The sequence below is a fragment of the Vigna unguiculata genome, chromosome 11 (genome assembly GCF_004118075.2).
Source record: "Vigna unguiculata cultivar IT97K-499-35 chromosome 11, ASM411807v1, whole genome shotgun sequence".
NCBI classification, from domain to species: Eukaryota; Viridiplantae; Streptophyta; class Magnoliopsida; order Fabales; family Fabaceae; genus Vigna; species Vigna unguiculata.
Window position 1 is genome coordinate 239,630 of NC_040289.1, and position 22,509 is coordinate 262,138.

The following is a 22,509-nucleotide window of genomic DNA, read 5'->3' on the forward strand; positions in this document are numbered from 1 at the left end:
AAGAGTAAAAACTTAATCCAAAAATTAGTATCAAAAGTAAAAGATGAGTTCAATGGAACGATCTAACAAAAAATAATCAGATTTTATCACTTTTACGTGATTACTGTTACAGAAAGGCGTTCGTGTACGTGTCTGGTCCAATAACAATTTAAGGATTGACTTAGACATCAGATGTTACGCCAAAACAGCAGCGACACAATTATTAAGAAAAAAAAACACGTACTAGATAATTCTGTTTTTTTGTCCCAATAACTCCATACAATTTTTTGTATACAAATATAAATTAGCATAGTTTTCGTATGATGTTTTTCTTACATTGATAATGACATGAATCGTTGTTGAAGAAGAAGGACAAATTTACTATATATATATCGCGTCCTTCAACGCGAACACGTAATTAACTTAAAAGAGAAAACTTAATTTTGATATATATTCCCCTTTCACTTAAAGATAGTTTTAGTTTCTCCTACGACTAATTTTCTTATTTTAATTTCTGTAAGAAAAAAATCCCTTTACCATATTTTAACATTAGTAGCTGTTTTTTATTTTAATTTTATATTGTACTTACTAATTGCTTAGAATTAGAGATTTGATGACTATTCATTCAGACACCCATTTGTTGCGAGACAAGTAACCAGGTAATTTTTAGAAAATATTAAAAAATTACTATTTATATATCCTAAACGAATATTAGAGACAAAAAATTATTTTAAATTTTTGGAGAAAAGAAAAAAAAAATCAACTTTCTATAATGACAAGAACACAAATTCACTTAATTTACATACAAGGATGAAACACAATTTTGTTTTTAATAAAACACATCCATTTCAGAAAGACAGAAAATATATTTAATCCTTAAAATACTTACATTGAATATGAAGATATTTAGGAGTCTTTTTCCATGTGATTAGACTATGGAGAGGGGAATCACACAAGTTCACATAAAAATTTAACATCCTAGTTATCAAAATTCCGTACCAATATAACGACAAAATTAAGACAAATATTCGGGTAAATTAGCCTGTTTGTTTCCATTCTAACCTTACTATGAGCATCAGTTTAGACAGCATACACGAAAATTGCATCAAAATCAAGTGAAGCATACAAAGCCAGAGCATGGGCGAAAAAGGAAACAACAAGAACAAAGGCAAAAAAAGAGTACAAAGAAAGTTTCTCCAATATTCAAGTAGATTGCACAGAAACAGCTTATCCATTTGATGGCAGTGTGGTCTGAATATTTGAAGGCATAAGTATGTTGAATCCATCTGCTGCAGTAGAAACAATCATTCCAGGAATCTGTGCGTGCCAATGTAATTCCTTCAGGTCTTTCTGTCCCTGTTTTAATTCAAGGAAAAAACAAACGAATGAACAGTTAATCTGGGAGTTTATTCTACCATTCAGATAAACAGAGTTGGGCATTTGGATGAACTTACCTGGTGAATAAATAATAGTTGGGGAGGCAGATCTTCAGGAGCATTAACTTGTTCTTTGGTTTTAGCTTTAAATTCAGCCTCCTCTTCTTCATCCTTTTCTAATGAAAGGTCCCATATTCTGTGTGAAAGGTTATAAAACTATTTAAATCCCACATCATAATAAAGTACCAAAAAACTAAGGATTTTACCACCAAGTGGTATCAGTCAGCTATTTGGATCCAAGGATACCATAAATTTCTGTGTCCAACAAAAGTTCAGCTATTTTACCACTAAATCTCTCTGAATAGTATCAAAAGTTGTACTTACGTAAGTTGATTATCAGCAGATGAAACGGCCAATGAAGAGGCTTCATGTGGACTCCACTCAATGGATGTGATTGGGTGCTTGTGGTATTCAAAATGTGCTACCAAAGAATCTCCTTCCTGCACATAAGTGAATGCTCTTTTCATGTCAGCTTTAATAACAACAAAAAGTAAATCAATAAGCTGAAACAAATCAAACATCATGAAAGTTACTTTCTAAATCATACTCCCACAATAATATTTCTTCCCCATAATGCATCAAATGAAGCATGTTTACCATCTTTTTGATCGTTATGATGACTACCTATACCTTGAGCAGTCTGAGATCACGAATAGAAATAGTCCCATCATCACTTCCCGAGGCCAACATACAACTAGCCAACCTGCTCAGTACAATATAGCACACAAAGTAATGAAGAGATCTAGAATGGCAATTCATGGAACACCATAGAATTATGTACTAATCAATACCTGTTCCATGATATGACATTCACATCAGCATTATGTGCTTTAAAAGATGCGGCGGGTGACTTCCCCAAACGGATATCCCATATAGCAATATTTCCATCCACAGAACTAGAAGCAAAAACGTGAGGTTCTGTAGGGCTCCACTGCAATTGAACATTACAACTATCACATTTAAAAATAAAGACAAACTAGTAACGTGAGAGATTAGTACACGTACTTGCAGATCTTCGACACTAGCAGCATGTCCAGTAAATGGAGCATTATCAACATTCCATGTTCCAGCAGATGTAGGCTCCCACAGATAAATGCTATTATCACAATCCCCTTAAAAATGAAGATGCTTAATATCACAAAAATATCACAAAATATGAAGACATACCAGGGAAAAATAAAAAAATATAGATAAACTGAAAAAAAAGTAGAACTAAAGATTACCAGATACAAGCCTTCCAGAAACAAGAGGACTCCAGTCTATAGCATAACCTTCGTCTTTGTGTTTAAATTTATGCAATGGGTCCTGATTAAAAACTGCTGCAACTCCTTGGACACCTTCTGTTTCGGTCTCAGCTAGAGCATTGAGATGAGAGCCTAGGTCCCAGACCTACAAATTGTTCTCAAGTATCAAACTATATAAAAAGAAGGCATGGCTTGGAACGGTAAATAAATTTTCTGATAAAAGAGAAGACAGAAAATACACTCCACAATGTTTAACCATAGCAGCTAATAATTTAATAATTTCAGAAATTTAATTATGCTAATGTTAAAATAGGTATGAAATATAGGTAGTTGTTAACATAGGTATTTAATATAGGTAGTTAGCAATGTCTTCCATTTCTCAAGGTGGGTAGTTAGCAATTGTCTTCCATTTCTCAAGGTGAATACAAACGTCCTCAATGTTTCTTTTGTAAAAGAATTGGCCACATTCAAAATAAATGTTTCTCGTTGAATACTTTTCCTAGCAAGACAACAAACATCTTCAATCCAATAAGATTGAACCACATTTTCTAATGAAGAATATAAAAAATATCTCTGTTCAAAGTCGGGTAGCCAAGCACACCCTTTGCATCTCTCAAACCTTGGAATGTTTAAGACTATGGATAAATGACTCAAGTGCTTTTGATCACATTTCTCATAATGCTTCCTTATTTTCTTCCACTTCTCATCCTAAAATTCCTCATGTTATTAATTTAGCCAGTGAACCCAAAGTTACTTCTCAAGGAATTGGTGAAATCTCCCTTTCTTCATCTTTGACCATAAAGCATGTTCTTTTTGTCCCTAATTTTCCTTAAGTCAATAACTAAATCTTTAAAATCTTCTATAACCTTTGATGCAAATTCTTTTATTATACAAGGGTGCAGTACAAGCCCACTGATTAGTGAAGGAAATGAACATTGTGGAAATGCTGAACATATACAATGGCTCAACTAGCAATATCAAAATCTGGGTTGTCAACTCATAGACAAATAATAGCATTCAAAATAAAACTGGACAATACAATTGGCTGAAAAGAACTTGAACCATCAAATAATATACTCCCCAGATTCCCTTTATGAACCTTTTGTCTTAGTTGCATTTTTGGAAGATAATTGTGAAATTAAAATAAGCCTTCGGAAAACATGAAGGAAAATTTTGACACTGCAAAGAACTTAAAAGTGCCAAATAAGAGCTCCTTTCATGAACAAATAGAATCTAAATTCGTTTCAGATTAAACTAAGAAAACTAATCTAATTACTTATTTAGAAAATCACTAGCAATTTTACCAAATATTTCCTTAGTCAAGGTCCAATCCATACATCTCAGAAAACTTAAAAAAGAATTTGTAGTGTAATGTAACTCAGAAATAGCATCCAAAACCATAAAATACTAGGACTTAAGATAATAGTCAATCTTAGCCTTAGCCACGAGTCATTTCGTGAACATTTAGCATTACACTGTCTTAAAACAAAGTCGATATGACTATGAAACAACACTTTTCCATTATATGGCAGTTTTACTTTCATTCATTTTATCACATAACATAATGAACATTGCCAAATCACATGAATTTGCCCTAATTTTTAATTCCAAAGACACAAGGAAACGTTTTCTTGAAATTTATGACAAATTAGAAAACCAAATCTTTAAAAGTCTAACCTGTACATGACCGGTATCAGCCCAAGCTGCACATATATGGGGATTTTGTGGCATGGAGCGTATACGGTTGATACATCCTTGGTGTGCAACCTTTCGTAACTGTAGTCAACCAAGGCATGAAAAAGATAGAATAATCAAATCTAAAGCAGTGAACAAATGAAACGATAAATACTAAAATGAAGAGAAAGATACCTGCAAACTGGGACCCTGAACAACACCTTCATCTTCATCCTCCCTATCAGCATCACTATCACTATCCTCATCCATTTCAGAGTCATCGGTTTCAACTTTAGGTACCGGTTCCCGTCTCTTTCCAGAAATATTTGATACTTTAAAAATTCCAATAGAATTCCAAGAAGGTTTCTCTGCCTGTGGCTCATGCATTTCCATAACATGAGTTTCTCAATCAAAAGAAGCAACATGAAAAAAGACAAAGGAAGCAAAGCAAGTGACCAAATAACTATTTGTTGCTATGCGTTAACTTAACGCATAGCAAGTTAACTCTTCTCGAAATAATTACAAATTATAATAAAGAAAAAAAAATTGTTTTCAAAACTCAAAAGCCCTCTAAAGGAAAGTTTTCTTATAACCACAAAACCTAATATATGCTACCCCATGTGATATTGCTCATGAATACCAACCACCTTCAATTTCAATAATGAAACATCCTCAAACAAAAATAAATATAAGAAACAACACTGACCTGAGTCCCTGCCATGAAATATACCGTATGTGGAAATTCTGTTCGAACCAAGCCCAGAGAGTCATGTAGAATATCAAAGCTGTCAAATGTCCCAAAACATAAGTAGAAGATTACTTACTGATGACAAGCAAAAATAGAAGAATTACCGATACTAAGCAGAAAGTAAAGCAAATGCCCTGTAAAGTTGGCCAAGATTCTCAATTGAATTGCAATGTCAACTCGAAAGGAACTTTACATAACAACTTATGGTTTCATTATTATCAAAAACAACAGTACAAGCAAAAGAAAAACAGGTTAGTTTATCAAAAAAAGCTCAAAGTTTTTCTCGATTCTGATTCAAACAGAACACCAAAAACACAAATGACTGAACAGAAATAAGAGCCAGGAAAAAGACCTCAAACAGGGCCATCCAATGTGAAAGGCATGAAGCGAATTGTAAGCAGAAGGGTCACACTGAAGCTCTTCACCTTCCTCTAACTTATCCACCCCCGGTTGCCACACCTTCGCTGGAATTTGTGGCACCAAAGATGAAGAAGACCCACTCTCTTTCTTAGAGCCCTGATTTTTTTTCCATAAATTTAAACAAAAGTAAAGAAAAACAATGAAAATAGTCCACAAAAGACCATAATGAAGTGAGCTTATAATAATAATAATAGTAATAAAAAACAACTTTGTATAGGGAAGGAGATTTAACCTTGTTTTTGCTCTTGGCTTTCTTCCGATGTTTTATTCCGCGAGTCATATTGGATTAGTTTGGAACTGAGAAGATGAAAGAAGATAAAGAAGTCACTAAAGAAATTGCATAACATCTCATTAGGCCAAATTGTACAACAATAATAATAATAATTAGCATATCCCATTTGCACATTATCTCCTATTCAAGAAAGATAAAAATAGAATTGCCTGAATGTACAGGACAACATTATTGTTGAACCATGGGATGTAATCAAATTAATATTCAAAATAACATGTTGCTCGTAAAACTGAAAAGTCAAGGGAAATGTCAAATTCCATACTCAGGGAGTACAAATGAAAGAAACACGATTTGGAACCAAATTTTCACTGAACTGTGTATATTAGAAGGTACATAACTCTGGCAATCAAATGGAAAAGTGCATAATAAATATTTATTTAGACGCGTACTGCTGAAATATAAAGACGATCACACAAAATAACAACAGTAAGGCATAGATGTTAGCATATAGATATCCTATTCCGCAATAATAAGAATAAAACAATATTAATTGCGAGAAAAAAAAAGAACAGGAAGAAAGGAAACATAAGGTACCTATCCAAACAGAACACTGAAAGAGAGAAAACAAGACATCATTTCACTAAAAAAAATAGAACAGAACATACACTCTCTTTGACATAGCATAACAGATTCCAGAGGATGTCAACAGAGTAGAGACCAAATACGGAGTGTATAATTTAACTTCTGTTACAGGTCCTCAAGACATTCGAAATCAAATTGAAAATAAAAAAGACGAGTTAACAAACTAGACTTAACAAACTAATCCTACCCGGAGGATAATAGCAGAGGAGCAACAGACGAATGCTGAAGGACTGACGCCGGAACGGAGAGAGTCGCTGAGGAACACAAAGAACACAACGAAGAGAACCAACAGAGCAATAACGGACGCGCAACGACTCACGGCGAAAGAGCAACCTCCAACGACGGAGGAGGAGTAGCCGCAGACGAATTGACGAAATGGTAGACGAATCACCAACTTTAAGAACCGATGAATGGAGGAGGATGACGATCACCGGAGAAGGACTGCCGGAGGAGGACCGACGACGACGGAGGATCAGCACGTAGACGAGTGTTACAGAGGAGTGTGTGTGTGTGTGTGTGTGTCCAAGTGGACGAAAGCGGCAACAGAGAGAATGGAAATTAGGTTCTGATTGTAGAAAATAGCTTTTTAAAAATTTAAGTGGGTTCTTCAATTCACCCTAGCCCCATGTTCGAACCCGCGAGCTGGACCGGTTTAATCTATAATCAGCAAATATAAGTATTTTAAGATTAAATATATTTTCTGTCTTTCTGAAATGGATGTATTTTATTTTTATTTTTATTAAAAACAACATTGTATTTCATCCTTGTATATATTAAGTGAATTTGTGTTCTTGTCATTATAAAAAGTTGATTTTTTTTTTCATTTTTCCAAAAATTTAAAAAACTATTTTTTATCACTAATATTTGTTTAAGATATATCAATAGTATTTATTTTAATATCTTTTAAATAAATAGTATTTATTTTAATATCTTTTAAATATTTACCAGACAACGTTGTGTCATAACAAATGGGTGTCTCGTGGAATAGTCATAACATCTGTTATTTATTCTAACATAATAAATTATTAAGTATCATATAAAATTAGAATAAAAAACAACTACTAATGTTAAAATATGATAAACGGATTTTTTTTACAGAATTAAAATAAGAAATTAGCCTTAGGAGAAATTAAAAAGGGGAATATATGGTGTTTGTTGTATAAAGTTGAATACGTGACAAGTTCGAGTTGAAAATTTGGGAATTTTGCATTTATTTCAGACTTAAGTCTAATCCGTCCTCGTTACAGTGTTTTCCTTTGGGGTTTTAGAAAGAGAAGATAAGTAATTAAAAGCGTTAATGTAATTATGGTGACTAGTATGACCTACTTAAAATACTCCTAAGAAACGTCATTAATGAGATTTGGATCCAAAGGTCAATTTGACACATCAAATACAAGAATTTATACACTACCACACATTAATCACTAGTGAGATAGAATTATACAAGTATCAGCTGGTCCTAGGTCAACTTTCAAACTGAAATAAATAATTATTACCAAACTACAATATTTGCCATCCTAGATAATGCCTACAGCTATAAACTGTTAGAGAGGGTAATAATCTTTATGTCATAATACAAGAGTAATACACCCTTTTTTCCAGAATTTCGCACCACATTGCCTCCTCTGCTCATTGTACAAAGTAACACGTCTTCTTCATCACTCTCGATCCATTGATTGAGCATGTGAGAAATGGTGTCCAGCCCCATCTGTACAACCATAACAACATCAATATACTGTTTGGATGAATTTTCAACATCAAGACTTTCATTACAGAGAGATCCGGATAGAACTCAATTACATGTCAGAATCACTAACAAGACAATAAAAGACAATAATTACTGGATGAATTTTCTCCGCCTACCCTTCCAGCATTTCTTTCAATTTGTTTTTGCTTCTATAGGTTCTCCCTCTTTCCCAGCCACACAGGCAAGGTAACCCCAAATCCTCATAATGACAAACATGATTACAGGAATGCCAAACACATTTATTATATTGGAAATTTATTCAAAGAAAAGGCTTCATTGATCTTAGCATCACCACCCGCTAGTAATATACTTTCACGTTTGGTATATGTTTTTTCTTTTTCTTGGAGGGAGGAGAGATGTTTTTCCTGATCTTCAATGGGTCTATAGGGAAGCTTGAAAAGAAATCATTCAAATAATTCAATCTAAACAGAAACTTCTTTGGTTATAGTAACTTCATGGATTTTTTTCAGAGGGCTGATAGTTTCCTATTGTTCATTTGTTTATGGTACTAGAGTTTAAAACCGTTAGGATTATTGATAGGGTTTTGCACATTTTTCTAAGTTTCTTCATTCTATCAACTGTCTTTAGTGGAGCAGCCACTGTATGATCTGCTATACCGCTGTCTGGAGTTGACTACTACACACAGCTACCACAAGTATAATTACTACCATTTAGAGGGTAATTAGGAAAAGACAAAGAATCAGAAGTATTGCAATGAGATACAGAAACTGAGATGTACCACTTTCACCATCAGAAAGATCATTAAGTCTTGCAATTGCATCAATAAGAGCCTGCTCATGATCCTGCAATACATGAAATATAGATCAGGTAATACACGCCAAAAGCAAGAAATTCAAAGAAGTCAATAACCTTAAGTACATATAATAGCAGAGAAATAAAATGGTCCCCTTACCTTCAATACCTTCTTTGCTTTCTCAATTTCAAGGGGATCAGGATGATTTGCACTGAATACCCTCTCCACCTGTGAGTTCACCACAGAAATTTAATATATGGAATAAAGGAGTGAAAAGCAATAAATAACTCCAACGGGCTGCCATGTATTATTAGAATGTGATACGAAATAACTTATCTTGCATTAACTGTTCCATATTAGTTCAGTGTTAAAAAAATGCCTCTTTGAAGTTACTCATAGAAAATAACTGATCGCAGTTGTGTATCAGGGTATATTTGTAATTAGGTAGAACGTTTTGCAGTTTGCGGATAGAGAATACCAAGGTAGTAAAGATTGAGATTATGGTTGGGATCCTAAAGGGCTCAAGATAGTAAATCATGGGATTGTGATACAACTCATTGTAAATCATGGTATGGTCAAGCAATCAGAATTGTGGGATTATAACATATATAGTAGATTCTACTATGACATAATACATGTGTGTGTGTGTGCGACAACAAATAATTTAAATAATTGAAAAAAAAGTTACAACTGTGAGTGAAGGAGAAAAACGTGAAACCGAGTGGTATGCTTTTGCACAGCTTTACATTCTAGTATGATCGAGCAATTGGTCAAGTTTTCTTTTGGGGAAAAAGGTTGCTTGCAGAAAAGAAGAAAGGAGGAACACAAGACCAATAACGTAATTACATGAAACCAATTGTGCATGAAGGAGGTCAACTTATTGGGCTTGAGTTTTCACCCAGAAACCATAGACCCAAGAAGAGTTTTGAGTAATGCAGAACCCCACACCCTAAATCGCGACTCAACACAAAAAGACTGTGATTTGACCATTTACACGATCTTCAACAATGATTCCACCAATCCCACTCTAGCTCGATCTTACATGGGCTCTAAATTGGACATGGTGGGCAAAATCGTGTGTTTCCAAGTTTTTAACCACGATTTTCACTACACTGGAGAATACGCAGTCGGAAACTTTATAGAGACAGCAAGTGAACTGCTATACTTCATGTGATCAGGGCTCAGCAAGACTATCTATTGCTTTATCAATTAAAACCATAAAAGATAAAACTATCTCAAAGAGTGTTCAAATTGAAATGCTTTCCATTACCTCCTTGATTAGTGTGTCTGTGTGAAGTATTTGTATATCATCAGGCGCCTTCTTTCCTATGCCATTTTGTGATGACAAAAAATCTTTTCTGGATTGCCCCTTTGTAGCTCCCCTACCTCTTCCACCTCCAGGAACACCATCCCGTCCAACTGACCTATTCATCCCATGACCAGAGCCCCCAAAACCCCCACGATGATTGATTCCTGGATCCTCACCAACCCACTGAATATCTTCAGGAGATATCTGCAGTTAAAATACTGCATCTGAATTAGCAAAAACAATATATCATTAACAAGTGTTAAACATGTCAATATCAAGACTTTTTAAAACCATATTCCAGGCTGTATTAAACATTCATGAAAATAGGACAATCATGTATTCCATCTTACCAAAATCACAGAAACACAATTGAGAATTAAATGAAAGTTAAAAACAAATGAAAATATTGTTTGCTTCACTAGGGGTTTCTGTTTTATACATGTCAGTGTTACACTAATCAGGTGTATTGAACACACATTACATACTTAATTTTGCTCTCGATTTGGGTTTTGTCAAGTTTCTTAAACCTAGAACCACAATATTTTACGATCTTTAACCATCAATAAAGTGGACCACGAAGCAGCCACAATATCCAGGACTAAAATACAAAAAATGAGATAAAGAAACACATCAAATAATGTAACATCCATCTTACAGTAAGTGTTATAAAAATGAAGTACCAAAAGTAAGTGTTAAAAAGAATAATCCAATAGGCAGATTAAATCAGTTATCACCAGAGGAGGACAGATATACCTCTGAAAGATTAACCCATTCCCATGTTTCATTTGCGCTCCCCATGTCATAGACAAGATTATGGCGTCCCTGAAAAAGTTAGGAACAAAAGTGAACATTTAAGCAACATATTAATGGAAAACAAATGCCTAAGTAATTCAGGTTTGTAAATACATCAGCCGGATTGTAGTTTGTGATAACAGCTTCATAAAAGTTATTATCATCAGGCCATCTTGTCCGCACTCTCCTACCAACCAAAGAGTCAAATGATGCTCCTTCTGCATGCTCACCCGTGACAGCTCTATTTGGCACTTGAGTCCTTCCACCTGGTCCAGTGGAAGGGTACTGCTTCATCGAAGAGACTCCAGGTAATATTTGACCCTGCAAGTGAAAGAACAAATCACAATAAACTCAGTGAACGTACATAAAAAGAAAAAAGAAAAAAAAAAAGCACTCAAGATTCTATACAAAACCAACTTACTGGTTTGTGTTTTTTTCCCTTTGATCCAGGAACAGATCCTCGTTTTGCTGCAGAAGAAGATGGTTGGTGGGGTGCACTCACTGTTTGGGGGTGAAACGGGGGAGAAGGCCCGGCAAAAGATCGTGATGGTACGGATGGTGTAATCTTCTGCTTCTTGCGAGAAGCAGAGACTGTGGGACTGGGAACCGAGTCATGAAGACCTTGACCAGTATTAAGTACACCAGGCTGATGGCCTCCCGTCTGTCTCCACTCCCTGGTGTCATTATCCAGTAAAGCATTTATTGACAACAATGACAGTGCATGCATATGTGGAAATTCATGACAAACTACAAAAAAGAATAACAAAAACCGTGCTTCAATATTCAATCAGACCTTATCCTCCGGATCACATCATCTGCATTAACTCGCCCAAGAAGTTCTCTGTGCTCCTCATTCGACAATCTCAGCTCTTTTCTCAGCTCTGTAATCAAACTTTCTTTCTCCTGAAAAACAAAATGTGTCAGGTGTGAATAGAAGTCACTTAAACCTAATAAAAATTTTCAAAAACATTATATTTGTACAAACAACAATAAAAAAGCATACCCAAGTGATGGCATCAGCTTGAGCTTTAAAAGCTCTTAAAACTGAACTGTAAGCCTCTTGCTCAAGCTGATGAATTTGGGTCTCCATATCAATTTCCCCATACATCCTAGGGTACGGAATTGAACCAACAGCAGATCTTCCATTCCCGGCAAGACGTCCCCCACCTCCTCCTCCTCCACCTCCTCCCCTGGAAATTCTATTTTGATGTGTTGGTGGAAGATCATCATCAGTTCCTGAAATCATCACAACCAAGTAAAGCAACATAAAAACCAAGTCCGAACCTTAAACTCAGGAATCAAATATCAACACCCCAATATTTGTCAGCACTGTCAGAAAGCTAAACCCATCCACAGGAAACACACTGCAACTAACACTTCTCTGCATAAGGAGCAGCAGCAGTAACTAACCACACAGCACAAGACACAACCAGCACATAAAAAAAACAACCAGATGCCGTTGCTTTGCCTGGGTTAAACCAATTACAAACTAAAAACAATCCACCAACTTCTCACCATGCACGAATTATTCAAATTCCAACACATTAATGCCAGCATTTGTTTGACCCATTAAGAACTCCGTTAACAGAGCCCATAATCCCCAAGCTTAAATTCAACGTTGGTCAATATCACAGTAAACCACTCAAAGAGAACATAACATAACCCATTCAAAGACAACAGCACGAAAAAAAGAAAAACATTCCAGGATCTCGACTCGAAGCACAGACAGTATCTTTTCGTTCCCCAATTAAACCCCCTGCCTCACCCCCAATTTCAGGCCACGCGAGTAAACGAGCAAGAACCACAAAGCAAAGAGCGTATCTCAGTAGCTGCTCATCGAGGAAAACCAAACAGAAACACAAATCGTCGGACGAATCGATGCCGTAAGTCGTTGCGGCTCCGGCACTTCGGTTATTTTGTCCGTAGGAGTTTCGATTCGGAAAAAATTAAAATAAAGGAGCTGAGGGAGATTGAAGAAGAAGAAGAAGAAGAAGAGAAAAAGAGAAACCCTAACCCTAAACCTAAAAGGAGGAGAGAGAGTAGAGAGAGAGAGAGAGATTACCGCTACTGTCGTAGGGTTCGTAGTCCATAGCCAGCTTGCAGATCGAAGCAATCCGGTGGAGCGATTGGGATTGGAAGAGAAGAAGCGAAGAAAAAACAAAAAGGTTGGGTTTGTGAGTCGGAGAAAATGAATGAGTGTATGAGATCGCGGCGGGTCGACTCGGACTCCGACTCGGACACTCTCAGCCACCGTCACACAACACAAAATTACAAAATACCCTCTAACTCCAATGCAATACAATATCTCAATTTCGCTCTCTCTGTGTTACATAAATAATATATTATTTTTAAAATAATACTATTTTAAAATTTTATAGATAATAGCTTAATTAAGTTTTCATAAAAGTTGACAAATTTGATAATTAAAGAACTATCTTCTTCTTATATATCAACATTAATCTAGATTTTGTTGATTTAAATTGTTTCACATCAAGTAATAAGAAGATATTTGATATTAAACAAAGTATCATTTACTTACACATTAACATTAATATAGGGTTTGTTATGGTTCATTAAAATTGTTTCTAATCAATTACAATTTATTTGAAGTGAAATCATGATCAAGTTACTCATTATTGAAGTAAATGATACTTTAAATGCATTAACCCTAGTTATACTAGAAAAAAAATATTGAGATTGAAAAAAAAAGATTAAGATCCTACATTTATAGCTTGTGAAAGATTAAATTTGTATAAAAGTTTAGCTAATTATTATTTTTTTAAATAACTAAATTTAATAAAAAAACTTAATTGAATTTTCATCTTCACATCAAATACTAAAATATTTGATATTAAATAAACTATCTTCTTATACATTATCATTAACCAAGAGACATTATCATTAACCAAGAGTTTGTTCACATCAATTACAATTTATTTAAAGATTAAATATGTTTTTGGTCCAAGACTCAGTTAAATTTGGAATTAGTCATTTTTAAAACTTTTGATTAATTAATCCTCCATCTTTAAAAAATGCGTGAATTTAATCTTTTTAATTTTGTTAAGTTTTATCTGACGTTTCAACCACATCTCATGCTAGTATTTGAATTGTTTACCCTGTTTGACACATTTTCGTTTCAATGTTAACTCAAATATTATCATAAAATGCGTTTAAAATATTAAATAAAATTAACAAAATTTGATAAGAATGACTGGATTCACGATTTTTAAAGATGAAATACTAGATTGGTATAAAATTTCCAAGAAAGACTAATTCCAAAATTTAATGAAACTTAAGAGACAAAAACATATTAACCTTTATTTAGAATGAAATCAACATCAAGTTAATTATTATTAAAGTACGATATCTTAAATACAGTAACCCTAATTATAAAAAAATGAAATCAAACTTAAAAAATAAGATCCTACAGTTATAGAGTGTAAAATATTAAAATTGTACACTTGTGCTTCTTGGATAACTAAAATTTTAGTTAAATATTTTTATTTATTTATTTAGTTTCGTATTTTTTTATTCAATTATCTTCAGGGTTTATTGTGTTTGGTTAAAAAAAATACTGTTATATATCTTTTGAAAAATTTATTAAAAATATACTTTTAAAAAATAAAAGCAAAGATTATATATAAAATATATATGTCCAATAATCATATTAATATCAAACTGGATAATAAATTTAAGAACGATATTTTGACTAACTTAATATTAAAACATTATTATCTGTAGGAAAAAAAAAGAGAGTTAAAGATTATTCATATCTCTTACTTTTTATTTAAAACCAATAATAATTTATAAATATTTTATTATCTTGTTCTACTATAGGATACGTTATTTGTGAAATGAAAACATCCAATTTTTAAATAAACATTATCTGAAACATGATAGTTAACCTAAATCATTTCTATCTTCTCTTATTATATTCATCCAATTTCAGTTTTGACAGAAAACAAAATCTAATAATACTGCACACATATTTATCTGGAAAGTTCAGAGCCAAATCACAATTTTGGAAAGTTGCATAAGATGAATGAAAGAAACCAACCACTAAAATGAATCACTTCCAAGATACTAGAAAAATTATGTTGAATATTTTGCGAATTTCCTTCAAAAAAAACCGGTATCAGAATCATTAGTTCGTCTTCATAATATTCATGTATTTGAAGAATTCCAAATGTGAAGATTCTTTCCATCAAAAGTTTCCCTTGCAACACTTACATTAAGTATAACCATCGACCGAAAATTTAAGAATGAGTTTAAGTCTGATATCGAATAAAAATTAAAATGATTAACATCGTATCAAAACAACGAAGACTCATAAACTCGCCCTTGACCAATTAGAAACAAACATAGATAAAAACAAAATTCCAATAAAAAGAATGCACAAACCATATTCTTCTCCTATCTGAGTTTTGTTAACATCTCAAATAAATTCAAAAACATAATCAAATAAATTATGATCGAAAGTGAGAATAGTTTACATATTTCGAATAATCAAAAGGACTGAAACTAATAAAATATCGATTACAATCCAAAATCCAAAAATAATAAGTACTTGGATAAGTATTAGGAAACTCCCTATTTGCCCATAGAAATGTTGACCTACTTTCACACCCAGCAGATATATTATATAATCTAAAGTTTTGAGTCGGTGGTGTTAATATCTTATATTTGAATTGAAGTTCCCTGATGTTGTATTTCTACCGATATTAAAGAAAATTTTGGTAAGACCATCAAGCAGTTACAAAGTAATCAAGGTTTAAAAAGAAGATGAAGTGAAGATAGAAGGGCAAGGGGGCACAGAAACTGGTGTAACACCCTCAAGCATCTGTGTAACCTTTTTCATGGAAGGTCTCAGTGAAGGATCCTCTTGAATGCACCAAATTGCTACCATCACATGCTTCTCCACTCTCTTCACATCATTCTCAGCCTCCTCATCATTCTCCACCATTTTACCCACCTTCCCTTGGCTATAACACCGATAAGCCCAATCTATGAGTGCCTCTTCTTCACTCTCCAACGCAAAACCAACACTTGACTTGCAACATATGATCTCCAACAGCACCACTCCAAAGCTGTAAACATCTATTTTCGTTGTGATCGTAGCTTTCCTAAACCATTCTGGTGCAAAGTAACCAATTGTCCCTCTCAAACCAGTTCTAGCAGCTTTACTTTGCTCGGCCAGCAACAACTTCGCCAACCCAAAATCACCAATCCTTGGAGTGAAAAACTCATCCAAGAGTATATTCTGAGGCTTTATGTCACAGTGAATTATCTGAGTGCTGCACTCTTCATGCAAATATGTTAGCCCTCTTGCAATCCCCAGAGCAATTTGCACTCTTTGGTTCCAATGAGGCCTTGAGATCCCAAACACAAAACCAGCCAATGAACCATTGCTCATGTACTCGTACACCAGAAGACGATGCTCCCCTTCATCACAATAACCAAACAGACGAACCAAGTTTCTGTGGTGTGTTTGTCCAATCACACTCACTTCTGTTTTGAACTCCTTCTCACCTTCTTGCACAACCTTGTCAAGCCTCTTCACTGCAACGTACCTACTCGTGTTTGATCTTGATCTCAACACCCCTTTATAAACTTTCCCAAAAGCACCTCGACCCAGCATTTGTTTGAACCCTGTGGTTGCTTCTTCGAGCTCCTTGTAGGTGAAGTGACTCACCGTACCAACTGATAGGTTTTCACTGTTCAAAAGCCTCTTGTGGTAGAAAATGAAAAAAGCAGCAAACAAAGCAACAAGTAGGACAACATTGATGAACACTGAGCTTCCTAGGAGTATTGACACGACAAGAACAAGTGTGGTCTGTTCTTTTCCACCGTTGTTTAAATCTGTTTTAGGCACCTTGACAAGAGCTATTCTAGTCACATTACCATGTTTTCTTCCATTGCTCAGAGGATACTTCTTCTTCCAACAACTTCCTTCTCCGTATATGGCCACAGCACAAAAGCAATCTTCAAGGCACCTTTGTCTGCACAAACTCTTGTTCATTCCAGTTTCTATTAATCTGTCATAATCCGAGAGAGGCCAGTCCAGATTGGTGTACTCGTTGAAATCTACAAGATCCTTATTCTGCTCCCACCCGTCTCTGTTGCAACTGGGCAGTGGAAAATCTGGTCTACAACCTATGAGATTGTCATGTTCGAAAGGAGAATAATGTTCTGGGCACTCACAATTGGTCCTGTCACCGATGCTAACACAGTAGCTGTTAAAACCACAGATAACATTCCCAGTTTGCTTCGTGAAGGAAAGGCAAATATCATCTGGATGCTTTTGCTCCACACTCCACCACCTTGCACTGCAGCTATTAGCAACACCTTTGTTCTCATCTATATTTGAAACATAGATACTACCAAATTAAGAACATATTTCTGAAACATTAAGAATAACATGGTTCTATATCTTCTATCTCAAACATAGTTCTATATCTTAAACATGAAACAAATGGCAATGACGATGTTTTTCATAGGTACACACCTTTTGGGTGGCGATATAGTCTGAAAACCCCATCAGGGTCAATTCTCGCCATGTAAAAGAACTCATCAGATCCACCATTTGTGATATCACTGAGCACCGTGCCCGTGTCATTTTTTATGTACATGTGTCCAAACTCGTCAAAGAAAAGCTGTGATTCAGTTCCGACAGTTCCAGTGGCCCAATAAGCCTCGTGTGTTGGAGACTCAGCTCTTTCACCATCATCGTTGCTTGATTTTGGATAATAGTAAAGAACCAAGTTGCTATCACCCTGCCAACTGAGTTCAAAGTTCCCATCATCAAAACTCGCATCAGATTGGCGTGCTCTGAAGCTTCTAGGCCTAGACAGATTCTGACCAGGCAAAATAGTGTCTGTGGGTTCCTCAAAGCTCTCCCAAACCTTCTTCCCATCCTCACCCACAAGCTCAAAACTTCCACTGTCCAGCACAGAAGCACACGATACCAAAGCAACAGTGTTGTTTTCTGGACGTTGCCACAACATGTCACGACCCTTTGGATCATACACTACAATTCCTTTGTCTGTGACATTCACCGTTGACCCTAATGGAAAAAGATGAGATTTTTCGTTTTCTGGCTTTGCATACCATACCATGGTTTTGTTGGGGTCTTTGGCAAACCAAACTCCGAGCACGTACATGAACTCCTTGTTGTCGTATACAACTGTTTGGAAACCAAAGGTAAAGTGACCAGAAGGTGAATTCCATGTCGTTGATGAATCATTGGTGTTCAGAGAGGAGGTTAAGTTCACACTAGAATCACCACAGTTTGAAGAAGTAGCGGCACTGAACAAAGATGAGAGAAAGAGGAGAACGGTTAGCAGAACAACGTACGAATAAGGAAAAGTTAGAGAAGCCATCGTAGCTCTCAACCAACCTTTGAATTTTGATTCATCGAACAACATTTTTATATGATGATACCATGGTTTCGTTGTTGTCATGGTCTCTGCTATTGTTTGATACGGTCTTTGTCTTGAGCTTTTTGTTTCTTTTCTTTGTATGATAACAAAACACTGCAAAGTCTTTGCACATGTTCAACCATTTGATTAGTAAATAACTACTAAATTAGCATAAGATGATCGAATCTATATGATTCATAAAATTAATAAAATTCAAAAGTATGATAATAAAATTAAACGATAAAATTTGTGAAATTATAATAATTTAGTGCTAAAATATATAAGTAATCCTTGAAAGTTTGAAAAATTATTTAAAATTATAAAGAATCTGAGAGTTTTGCTAATTATTATAAAAGTCACATATCTTCATTTAAATCCTTTACCTGCTCTTACCTTTCTATTCAACTCCTCATAAAGTTTCTTAGGAAAATTCTTCCATTTAAAACAAAGATTGCATTTAGAGGCATAACTTTTTCTTGAAAATTCAAATAAAATATCTTCTATGCAAACGGATTAAAATAAAAAAAATGAATTTGCATAAAAAATAAAAAATTTAAAATCATGTTTAAAAAAATAAAAGTTATAGTTAAAATAAAATTGTGTATACAATATACTTTAATAAAAATAACCAGATTACAAAATACAACTTTTATGTCCTGAATTTTATTTTATTTTTTTGAAACCCAACTGGTCCTTTATTTAATATTTTCGATAAATTAATTTTGATAATTAAAAAAAAACTATCCTAATTATGTAAAAATAAATAAATAAGAACCTACAAAGTCTGATGTGGTCAAATGCCTTAAATAATAAAGCAATTATTTTTATTCATAAATAATAAATTTCATCAATTTTATGCTATTCTTGATTAATTCAATTGATATAATGTTGAGAAGGTCCAATATAAGGATGTGTGGACAGAGAAGGCTGAACTACCTTAATATCTGCATACTAAATAAATACAATGAAGTTTCGACCAAGTGTGTAACTTAGAAAATGTTTATCAAATACTAACTGTTTGTCAAATTTCATATGTCATACTATAAGAAAAAGAGAAACAGCTTTATACAGATAGTAAATTGCATCAATGTCAATTATAAGGTAGAGAATACCTTTCAAAATCAAATTAAGAAAAATTATATAATGCTCTACTTTCTCATTTTTAATTAATGTGAGACTTAGATTCATATTTAGATATTTAGATTCTTAAAGACGATGTACTCTAAGGTATAAATTGGTGAATCATTTCACAGTCAGTTTATGTTACAAGGCAGAAAGTGTGAGCATGAGAACTCAAATTTTGAGTGTAAATGGCATAATCTGTGATCTTTCTTGTGCTTTTGCTACTTTTTCTGTAATTTTGAGTTTCTCAAAGTTGGTAATCCCTCCATGACTTTTGTAAACTACCACTCTTCACTATTTTTCCATGACTTTTGTAAACTACCACTCTTCACTATTTTTTCTTTGTTGTTGCAAGAATTTTTTCCAACTAGTATGAAAATTGTAAAACATTACCCTTTTTATTAAATTGAGCTTTCTTTCTTTGTTCATCCGTGACAAATGAACCAATTTTATTGGAAGATTGCCAAAATTTTCATTGGTTTTACTTTTTTAACTTGTAAGATTTTTTGTTTTTTCTTTTGAAGAATGAGTCCTTGAGCATGTTAACTTGGTTTAACATCACCTTACTAACTTTGACGCCAACTTAAATTTAAAGTGGTCACAAGAATTTCTTTGTGTTTTAATATTTTAGCATATAGGATAAGAGATCAAAGTAGTGGAGAGTCTATTGTTGATCGATGGCCGACCTACACGTACACGAGGGTAGATAAGTTCATTCTTTGTTTTGTTAAAATTATTACTAAGTATATAAAAAAAATATATATTTTACTCTGCTCTAATCTTATATATTTGCCTTCCTCCATCAGTATATCGTTTCCATTGACTTAGAGTTTTAAATCTGACACTATTATTGATTCTTATCATAGCTATGAGGTATTTCTAAGTCTTTTGTAGAAAAATTAGCAGAAAAATGTAGATATAACGAAGGACATTGGATTTGAATAAAATTGTTTTAAAATTTTATATTTGAATTTATAAAGTTTTTATTTTTAAAGCAACTCTAACATTTATCTATAAATTAAATATATATATATATATATAAAACAAAATTTAAATAAAATTCAATGCAAAATATACATTTAAATAAACTTAATTTTGTTAAAAATATCAATTATAATAAAAGTACCATTGTAAAATTTATATAAAAATTAAATTTTATATAGGAATGAAATTGATTCAGTTTTAAAAAAATTGGTCTCAAATGAGATAAAATAACAAATACAAGGATTACATTAAGACTTTTCACATCTAATGTGACACTTGACATTATCACTATCACATCACATTGTCTCTGTCACTTGACACAATATCAAATTGACACGTGACAATTTTTATTTTTTAAATTATAAAAAATAAATAAATAATTAAAAAAATAGAAAAATCACATGCTAACACGTAATACATAATTAACCATGTTAATGTACTACTAACCAAAATGACCTAATTACAACGAATTTTTCAAAATAAAAACTCAATTAAGTAAAATAAAAATGAGGGAATCTATTGAGATTTGACTATAACAATAAAAACCTCTTGAATAATTTAACATATAATCTATTAGAAAATTCGATAAATGTTTGCTATCTTTATTTTATTTCTATAAAAAAATGGTGACATTTATTGTGGTAGTTTGTTGAGATACACTTTACAGATCTGTTATTAAGGTGTCTTTCTTTATATGTTTATATTTAAGATCATAAATATAATACTAGCCACATTCCCGTATCATATAAAAAAGTCATAAATTTAAGACGTCTAAATCAAAAATATACGACATAAAATTTAAGATTACGATTATTATAAAAGATTCCAAAATCTAAAAATAAAAACAAAAATGCTAAAAGTATATTCTTTTCCAATGAGTTGTAAGAAGTCTTAAACATAGTAAACAAAAATGTTTTAAAAACATCCATTTTTCTAACAAGTTGTAACAAACATGAGTGTTACAGTGAGACCAAAAAAGAAAATTTTACATGGTAACTCTTGCATTAAAGATGGTCTAAGGTGTATTAGGAATCTTCCATTGAAACATGTTATAAAATTGAAAACAATAAAAAATAAAAAATATTGGTTAAGTTGTATCAATGATTACATAGTATTAAGAATGACAATCCAAACGTTATGTTTGGTTTTAACTCATGATAAAAGAGGGTTGGATTGACTTGACCGATATAAGAAATGTTGATTAATTTTTCTAGTTTTTTTTACATAATATTTGATTTACAAACTTGTGGTTCAATTCGTGGATTTGTAGGTCGGTTTGTAACCCGTTAGTTTGTAGGTCGGTTCACGATCTATCCATGTAAGAAATTATATGTTTAAACAAAATTTATGTAGAATACTAAAATGAAAATTTTTAATAACTTCTACTTTTATTTAATTAAATTATTAGAAATAATAAATTTTGTAAGTCTATTTTTTAAAATGAATAATATTTACAATTTTATAATTTTTAATTTGTAAGTACAAGTATTGAAATATAAATATAATTTTGAATTGAATTAAAATAATGGAAGAAATATTGGTAAGAAAATTGTTTTTGGATGGATTAGATGCGAATGAGCGAGGTACTATTTGATGGATCGAAGAAAAAACACAAATAAGTAAGTTGTTTAGAAAGAACACATACGACATATTATGCTGGTGCTACTAAATTTTAGAAATTTAAATTATGTTAGTCATGCAAGTCATACAAATTGTGAGTTACACAAAACAAACCTAAACGGATTAGCAGACTAAAATAATTAGTCTATCCTACATATTTTCTTACAGACTCATAATCTATCTTAGATTGTCATTCCTACACATATGAAAGATAACCTGAACGGTTGTTTTATCAATTTATGATTATGTATTGTGGGATGAGATAACTATCTTGCAACTTCTAAAGAATTTCAATGATAATGGTTTCCTCTTGAAAGATAATATCAAAGGTGTTTGAAATAGTTGTCGCTTTTTCTTAAGATCTAATAGAGGAAGATGTTGTATTTGT

The 22,509-nt window shown here is 33.1% G+C and overlaps 3 protein-coding genes across 4 annotated transcripts; all 3 read right to left on the bottom strand.

The window, feature by feature from the left end:
- Positions 1 to 961: 961 nt before the first annotated feature.
- On the bottom strand, positions 962 to 6,953 carry LOC114170044 (glutamate-rich WD repeat-containing protein 1-like). Its single transcript, XM_028055518.1, has 13 exons — positions 6,563 to 6,953; positions 5,734 to 5,798; positions 5,434 to 5,597; positions 5,040 to 5,118; positions 4,529 to 4,705; positions 4,337 to 4,435; positions 2,639 to 2,804; positions 2,421 to 2,527; positions 2,207 to 2,346; positions 2,046 to 2,118; positions 1,740 to 1,855; positions 1,434 to 1,551; positions 962 to 1,335 (listed from the first exon to the last, which is right to left on the bottom strand). Exons 2-13 carry the CDS (start codon positions 5,779 to 5,781, stop codon positions 1,207 to 1,209), a joined length of 1,416 nt encoding a protein of 471 aa, XP_027911319.1. The 5' UTR covers positions 5,782 to 5,798; positions 6,563 to 6,953; the 3' UTR covers positions 962 to 1,206.
- A 781-nt stretch (positions 6,954 to 7,734) lies between these two features.
- Positions 7,735 to 13,283, bottom strand: LOC114169700 (protein EMSY-LIKE 3-like). Of its 2 annotated transcripts, none has more exons than XM_028054965.1 (10): positions 13,040 to 13,283; positions 11,981 to 12,213; positions 11,771 to 11,880; positions 11,399 to 11,651; positions 11,092 to 11,298; positions 10,939 to 11,007; positions 10,147 to 10,389; positions 9,036 to 9,104; positions 8,862 to 8,925; positions 7,735 to 8,083 (listed from the first exon to the last, which is right to left on the bottom strand). In XM_028054965.1, exons 1-10 carry the CDS (start codon positions 13,065 to 13,067, stop codon positions 8,034 to 8,036), a joined length of 1,326 nt encoding a protein of 441 aa, XP_027910766.1. In that variant the 5' UTR covers positions 13,068 to 13,283; the 3' UTR covers positions 7,735 to 8,033. The 2 variants fall into 2 exon arrangements, with proteins under 2 accessions (XP_027910766.1, XP_027910767.1); XM_028054966.1 differs by lacking the exon at positions 13,040 to 13,283 and adding an exon at positions 12,743 to 13,021.
- A 2,197-nt stretch (positions 13,284 to 15,480) lies between these two features.
- On the bottom strand, positions 15,481 to 18,430 carry LOC114168971 (G-type lectin S-receptor-like serine/threonine-protein kinase LECRK3). The gene is made up of 2 exons (XM_028053976.1): positions 17,483 to 18,430; positions 15,481 to 17,334 (listed from the first exon to the last, which is right to left on the bottom strand). Exons 1-2 carry the CDS (start codon positions 18,399 to 18,401, stop codon positions 15,749 to 15,751), a joined length of 2,505 nt encoding a protein of 834 aa, XP_027909777.1. The 5' UTR covers positions 18,402 to 18,430; the 3' UTR covers positions 15,481 to 15,748.
- Positions 18,431 to 22,509: the final 4,079 nt, after the last annotated feature.

Coding starts and splice junctions, on each gene's coding strand:
- LOC114170044 (XM_028055518.1), bottom strand. CDS start 5,781: ATGACTCGCGGAATAAAACATCGGAAGAAAGCCAAGAGCAAAAACAAG. Junction 5,598..5,733: donor AAGCCAAGAGCAAAAACAAG/GTTAAATCTCCT, acceptor AAAAAAAATCAG/GGCTCTAAGAAAGAGAGTGG. Junction 4,436..4,528: donor TTCAGGGTCCCAGTTTGCAG/GTATCTTTCTCT, acceptor GGTTGACTACAG/TTACGAAAGGTTGCACACCA.
- LOC114169700 (XM_028054965.1), bottom strand. CDS start 13,067: ATGGACTACGAACCCTACGACAGTAGCG. Junction 11,008..11,091: donor CAAACTACAATCCGGCTGAT/GTATTTACAAAC, acceptor TAACTTTTTCAG/GGACGCCATAATCTTGTCTA. Junction 10,390..10,938: donor AATGGGTTAATCTTTCAGAG/GTATATCTGTCC, acceptor TTTTAACTGCAG/ATATCTCCTGAAGATATTCA.
- LOC114168971 (XM_028053976.1), bottom strand. CDS start 18,401: ATGTTGTTCGATGAATCAAAATTCAAAGGTTGGTTGAGAGCTACGATG. Junction 17,335..17,482: donor ACTATATCGCCACCCAAAAG/GTGTGTACCTAT, acceptor TTTCAAATATAG/ATGAGAACAAAGGTGTTGCT.